This window comes from Nicotiana attenuata, unplaced genomic scaffold, assembly GCF_001879085.1.
Source record: "Nicotiana attenuata strain UT unplaced genomic scaffold, NIATTr2, whole genome shotgun sequence".
NCBI classification, from domain to species: domain Eukaryota; kingdom Viridiplantae; phylum Streptophyta; class Magnoliopsida; order Solanales; family Solanaceae; genus Nicotiana; species Nicotiana attenuata.
In genome coordinates, this window is record NW_017674955.1 from 46,440 (window position 1) to 54,237 (window position 7,798).

Here is a 7,798-nt window from a genome sequence, read left to right on the forward strand (position 1 = left end):
TCGTCACCATGCCTATGCATCGTACTCAACAAGAAGCAATTAGCAAATAAGACTTAACTCCTAGTCCCTCAAGCTAGGGTTAAACCAAACACTTACCTCAATGCCTTGAATACAACTCAAGCCTCAATTATAGCTTTACCCCGCGATTTCACCTCCAATTCGCTCGTATCTAACCACAAATTACTTAATTACATTAATAAATACTAAATGAATCAACCCCAATGCATGAAAATGAGTCTTCCCAAGTTTTACCCAAAAAGTTAAAAATCGCCCCCGGGCCCACGTGGTCAAAACCCGAGGTTCAAACCAAAACCCGATTACCCATTCCCCCACAAACTCAAATATGTAATTTGTTTTGAAATCGGACCTCAAATCGAGGTCCAAATCCCCAATTTTTGAAAAATCTAGGTTCTACCCAAAATACCCAATTTCCCCCATGAAAACCTTTGATTTTAAGTTGAAAACATGTTAAATGATGTTAATGATTGAAAAAAATGAGTAAAAACTAACTTACAATTGATTTGGAAGAAGACTTGTTCTTGGAAAATCGCCCAAAGAAGTTTGTGTTTTGAAAGAATGTTAAAAATTGCTCAAAAATCGACTAAGTATACAAAATGCAGGTTGCAGATATGGGAATTGCGAACAGGGGTTCGCGACCTTTGCAGATGTGGGAATTGCGAAACAGGGTTCGCATTTGCGAAGCCTTCTGAAATCCCAAAGTTTCGCATTTGTGAAATAGTAGTCGCATTTGCGACTTCGCAATTGCGAAGAAGAGATCACATTTGCGATCACAGAGGGTTTAGGCGGGCATCGCATTTGCGATTCGTGGCTCGCATTTGCGAGACTGGCTTCGCAAATGCGAAGCCTGCAGATCAGAACACACCAGCTATTTTTCAAAGTCCAAAAATGCACTCGTGGCCTATCCAAAACTCACCCGAGCACTCGGAGCTCCAAACCAAATATACACACAACCTCAAAAACATCCTACGGACTTATTCGTGCGATCAAATCGCCAAAATAACATCTTAAACATCGAATTAAACCTCAAAATCCATGAATTCTTTCAAACTTCATAAAACATCAAATTTTCCAATTTAAGTCCGAATCACGTCAAACGACGTCCGTTTTCAACCAAATTTCACAGGAATGACTTAAAACATATATAAGACCTGTACCGGGCGCCAGAACAAAAATACGGGCTCGATACCATCGCTTTCCAATCAAATTTCATTTCCAATTTCCTTAAGCAATTTCAGAAAACAATTTTACAAAAAAATTCATTTCTCGGGCTTGGGACCTCGGAATTCGATTCCGGGCGTACGCCCAAGTCCCATATTTTCCTACGGACCCTGCGTGACCGTCAAATCACGAGTCCGGGTCCGTTTACCCAAAATGTTGACCAAAGTCAAATTTATTCATTTTAACATCAAAATTTAGCATTTTTCATAGAATTTCACATTTAAGCTTTCCGGCTACGCGCCCGGACTATGCACGCAAATCGAGGCGACTCTAATTGAGGTTTTTCAAGGCCTCGGAAGCACAAAATTCATTTAAAACAGGTGATGACCCTTTGGGTCGTCACAACCATGCTTTTATAACACATAAATAAGCATGTATAAAGATAAATTTGCCCTTTCAAAACCTTTTAGTACACCAAATTAAATAGTCGGTAAGAAATAATTTCAATAGCTAATACCAACTTTATTTATTCACCAAATTTAGTATTATTCATATACTCCATACCAAACAACTTCTCACATGTTTAACACATGTTCCCACAAAATGGAAGCATAAAAATGAAACAAACATGAATTGGATTTGTCCAAGTCTTCCGCTTAAATTTTCGTCTTCCGCTATTATTTTGACCGTTTATCACATGTTATTAACAGTAGCTAAAAGTATAAAAAATGAAAAGGTTAGAGACTTCTAAATTTCGTGGCTTGCCTAGCTTCTACGAGTAGGCGCCATCACGACTCCCGAGGGTGGAAAATCCGGGTCGTGACACTTGTTCAACACTAAGGGTCATTTGGTTAGATGTATAAGAGATAATACATATATTAGGTTTGGTATTATTAATATCTTGTTTTGTATTTTTCAAGTTATGTATAACTAATACTACTAGTTATACATTTCTAATGCATAGTTTTTAATTGATGGATAAATATGTATAAACACTACTAGAAAACTGCCTAAAATCGTCTAGAAATACAGATCGAAATCGGTCGGAAAACTAGAAAAATCGACCGAATTTTATTCGTTAAAATTAAGCTGGTCGGTAATAAATAGCGACCGAAGTCGGTCGCAATTTTAGATCGATTTCGGTCGGCCAATAATATTTCACAAGCGACCAAAAAAGAAAAAATCTACCGAAAAAATTGACCGAAGACGGTCCGTATTTTAGTTATGCATTTAAAAATGCACCGTTTGGGAATCGAATCGGGTCTGTAATGTGGCAAGATACTATTCTACCACTAGACCATTTGTACATTTTGATTTAAGACTATCTTTTATTTTATTTATACTCTTTAATTGTATTTTTCGCGCGAAAACAACCAACCGATTAAGGTCGATTTTATTAAAAATATAAAATTACCGACCGAAATTGGTCAGTTTTTTAAAACGACTGGCTAAAATAACCGACCGATTTAGTAACAGGGAAGAGCGAATATTTAACTGCAATACTATATAGTATTAACTTGCTATGAATAAAGTTTAATCAATTTAGTACACTGCATCAGATCTGTAATTTACAGCAATTATCTGTACTTACGACCTTTGAATAAAGATTCTGTTCCCCATTTCTAAAAAGAAGAATATATAAATTATCCAAAAAGAACAACAATAACCCAGTAAAATCCCACAAGTGGGGTCTGGGGAGGGTAGTATGTACGCAGACCTTACCCCTACCCCGAAGGAGTAGAGAGGCTATTTCCGGAAGACCCTCGGCTCAAGATAATAAGAAAAACAAAAAGGAGAGAATATTAGTTTCACCACAGAGATCATTTGAAAAATAGGAACATAAAATGCAGAAGGAAAAATGCAAAACAAAAATGATGGCTAGTAAGTAGGTCCTGCACCGAAAAGCGAAAATAGTAAGACACGACAATGCCCCTAGCTATTTCAGACAAAAACCCTACCAGACTAGGCTCGCAACAGTACAATGTAACGCAAGACTCAGCTACCTCCTAGCCTACAACCGTAATACTCGACCTCCATAACTTTCTATCAAGTGTCATGTCCTCGAAAATCTGAAGTCTCGCCATATCCTGCCTGATCACTTCTCCCCAATACTTCTTAGGCCGCCCTCTACTTCTTCTCGTGCCCTTCACAACCAGTCGCTCACACCTCCTTACTGGAGCATCTGGGCTTCTCCTCTGTACATGTCCGAACCATCTGAGCCTCGCTTCCACGCATCTTGTCAACAATGAGAGCCACGTGCACCTTCTCTCGAATATCATCATTTCTAATCTTGTCCATCCTAGTGTGTCCGCACATCCACCTCAACATCCTCATTTCTGCTATTTTCATCTTTTGGATATGTGAGTTCTTAACAGGCCAGCACTCAGCCCCATACATCATGGCCGGTCTAACCACCGCTTTATAGAACTTACATTTGAGTATCGTTGGCACTCTCTTGTCACACAAAACTCCGGATGCTAACCTTCACTTCATCCATCCTTCCCCAATACGGTGTGAGACATCCTCATCGATCTCCTCTCCCCCGTGGATAACCGAACCAATGTACTTGAAGCTACCTCTACTTGGGATAACCTGTGATTCAAGCCTCACATCCACGCCCACTTCCCCCGGCTCAGTGCTGAACTTACACTCCAGGTATTCCGTCTTCGTTCTGCTGAACTTGAAACCTATAGACTCAAAAAGAAGAATATATAAATTATTATGTATTGGAATGTGGTTCTTTTGATAACATTCTCAAATTAGAAAAAATTTTGAAAAAGTTATGCAGGGCGGATTTGCGCGGAGCGAGGTAGGGTGTTTTAAAAACAACAAATTATACTTTGCGGGGCGCGGCATATTGAATCCTTCGTGGGCTTATGCAGGTTTACCCCGCAACCGCCCCATATCGTTTGCCATCCCTACTTCCCTTCGATGTATGCTAAGGATGGTTACTAAGCCTTTTAGCATGTTAATATTAAGGAGAAGACTAATAATCGACATAGTATATCTTATTTGTGTGTTTAAATTGCTTGGAATACTAACGGCACTTGTCATGAGAGTGAACGGCTCTTGTTCAACACTAAGGATCGTTTGGTCGGATGTATTAGAGATAATACATGTTTAGCTTGGGTATTATTAATATCTTGTTTTGTATATTTTTATGTATATCTTATTTTTATGTATAACTATTAGTTATACACTTTTTATATAACACTTTTTATGCATAGTTTTCTATTCATGGATAAGTATGTACAAAACACTTCTAGAAAATTGCCTAAAAACGGAAAACTGAAAAAACCAACCAATTTCCGATCGAATTTAATTTGTCGAAATTAATCTGGCCGAAAATAAATAGCGCAAAAAGAAAAAATCTGCCAAAAAATCCACCGAAGTCGGTCAGTGTTTTAATTATGCATTTAAAAATGCACTGTCTGGAATCGAACCGGGGTCTGTACCGTGGCAAGATACTGTTCTACCACTAGACCATTGGTACGCTTTGGTTTAAGACTATCTTTTTTTCTCGCGCGAATATACCAACCGATTTCGGTCGATTTTTTTGAATATTAATTTTAATTTATTTTATATGAAAAAACGACCAAATTTGGTCGTTTTATTAAAAAATAAATTTCGCTGGACGCCAAGATAGTTTCCCGCACTTTTGCGCAAAAAAAAAAAAAAACCGACCGAAGTTGGTCGGTTTCGTTAAAAAAAAATTTGAAAAATAAAATATTTTAAAAATCGGCCGACTTCGATCGGTTTTTCTTGCCGCGGTCGATTTTGACCAAATTTCTTGTAATGAAAGACAAAATTGTCCTTTCAAAACCTTTAATATACCAAACGAAACGATCGATAAGAAACAATTTCAGCATAACTAATCTGAATATTACTAGTCCCAATATTACTAATACATCATATTTAATACTATTCTTATGCACCCTACCAAACAATCCCTAACATGTTTAGCACATGCTCCACAGAATGGAACAATAACAAATGAAACAGAAATGTACTAATTCATGGCAATATCGTGACACATTGCCAATATCATAGTTTTTAATTCATGGATATGTATGTATAAAGACAAAACTATCAATTAAAAACCTTTAATATATCCCACGAAACAGTCGATGACAAACAATTTCAGTATAACTAATTTAAATATTACTAGTTCCAGCATTACTAGTACATCATATTTAATGCTATTCTTATGCACCCTACCAAACAACCCCTAACATGTTTAACACGTTCACCAGAATGAAACCATCAAAAATGAAACAAACATGTACTGGGTTTGTTTTTACTTGTTGAGAATAAGACCACTCATATATGTCACTTTTGTTTTCATCTTATGTATTGATCCTTTCGTAGAAACATTATTCTTGGAGATGTCTTGTGACTAAATGTGTGCCGTGAAAATTCAATTACCATGCAAGAATTAAGGGCAAAGCACAGAAAAAATTCTTAATAAATATACATAAGTCAAAGCATTATGATAGTATTTTATTGAAGCTGAAAATAATAATAATTTAAAGCTGAAGTTGAAAAGATTACGTATAGAAATGAATTTGACTTTAGAGAAAAAGAGGTTGTAGATCAAGAATACGTGACTGAAGATTGAGAGGGCCAAAATTAGGTATCTATAGTTTCAAATGTAAATACGTCTTTGTAAAATCTGATATCTGATATCTATTGAAAGGATGTAACTCACATTATAAATTAACAAGTACAAGTATTTTTATCATGTATAAATATGAGAGGAAGGTAATAAAATTATGGGAGTTAATAACCACCAAAAATTGTATCGAATTCTGGCGATTCTGCAATCCTATGCAATAAAATCGCCATAAAATAAATTCTTTTGTGGGAGTTGAAAAAAATGCCATAAAATGAATCGATAGTGAGAGTTTTTATGACTCCCACAAATAAACCATCACAATTTAACATATTCTTTTAATAATTTATGATAAGTAGAAACTATTATGTCCAATACTCTTCAAACAATAAATATTTCACTAGTATTTCAAGTGTAGAAGTTAAAAACTTGCAAACATCAAAGACCAAATCAGTATTTACAACAATTCTCCACCACACAATAAATACACACAACTTATCTAGATATAAACCTAAAAAGAAAAATATTTGGTTTTATGCTCTACGTTTCCTCTATAAATAGTTCACTATGAGAACCTTACTTCTACATCAACAAGCTAAGATAAATCACTTACTATACTCTTAAGAAAAATAAATGGCAGTGAAAGGTTTTGCGGTGTTGTTCGTTGCAATGCTTCTCATGTCAATAGGGCATTCCATGGCTCAAAAACGTGATCCCATATGCGTAGCATTATGCGGAATTACGTGTGGGACAAGGCCTCTATGCTTAGCTAGGTGCCTTGCTCGTTGCTTTATTGCAAGTAATGACACCTTAGACGAATCTCATTCTACTTCAGTTGAAGCTAGTAATCGCGTCTGTAATGTTGGATGTTCCCTTGGCCATTGTTCCGAATTCCTATTCCAATATGGTACCTCTCCTTGCAGCCCGATTCAATATTTTTTTTTTATATCTTCTACGGTGTATTTGTATAGTTGAGTTATTTTTCCGTTACAAAACTTAGTTTATGACGGCAACATTAAAAGTTGGACGACTACAACTATAACACCTCTAGTGCAGTGGTGAACGCACGTGGTGGCAAGCGGGTTCAACAGACCCGCTTTATCAAAATATAATACTGTGTATATGTATAAATTACGATTAAAGCTTCGTAAATTTTTTATAAATATTTTATTTGAACCCACTTGACAACTACTATTTTACGACTAAAGTTATGTACTTCTAAGATTGAACCCGCTTGCTCAAAATCCTGGGTGCGCCATTAGCCCAGTGTGATTCCATAAATTGGATCTGGGGCGGGTGAGGTGTACACCTCACCCCACCTTGTACGGGGAAGAGAAGTTGTTTCCGAAAGAAAAATTGGATGACTATACATGAAACTAAATTAACCACCAATTGAGACAAGCATTTTCGTCTTACTGATATAGTCATAGATATGTCATTGGCTACTATACTAGTACTTAATCTTGAGACTTAACAAAATTATTTTTCTGGTTAATGTTGCAGATAACGAGAAGTTTGGAACTTGCATGTCAAGCTGCAGTGAGAACTATTGCATTGGCAACAATTCTCTAGAGAAAGCTTAAGAAGCAAGCATTTGCTCTAAGAAATAAGTAAACTTTGCCACAGTATGTGTCTGTGATAATGACACCGTGTACTCCTATAAATAAGTGGAACTTGTGTTTGTGATCCAATTATCTAATAAGATCCTTTTAGTTCAGTTATATATCCATGACCTTTTTACGGGGAAAAAAATCATATATAATATCAACAAGAAAATGAAAACGTAAGTCAAATTAATGAATTACATAATACAACGAGATCAATAATAACCCCTATTGTTTGATAAATAATTTATTTATAACCTCCGTCCATCTACCAGTTCAAAAATATATATTCCGTCTATCTATTAGTCAAAAAGTACACACTACGTTAATTTTATTAATTAAAATACCTCTATGTTTAACGACAGACCCGCTGGACTTTCAAATTAATGTGTTGGCGTCTTTT

The 7,798-nt window shown here is 36.1% G+C and overlaps 1 protein-coding gene across 1 annotated transcript; it reads left to right on the forward strand.

The window, feature by feature from the left end:
- The first annotated feature begins 6,364 nt into the window (after positions 1–6,364).
- Positions 6,365–7,514, forward strand: LOC109219507. The gene is made up of 2 exons (XM_019383967.1): positions 6,365–6,698; positions 7,295–7,514. The coding sequence occupies exons 1-2, from the start codon at positions 6,425–6,427 to the stop codon at positions 7,372–7,374; spliced, it is 354 nt and encodes a 117-aa protein (XP_019239512.1). The 5' UTR covers positions 6,365–6,424; the 3' UTR covers positions 7,375–7,514.
- The last annotated feature ends 284 nt before the right edge of the window (positions 7,515–7,798 follow it).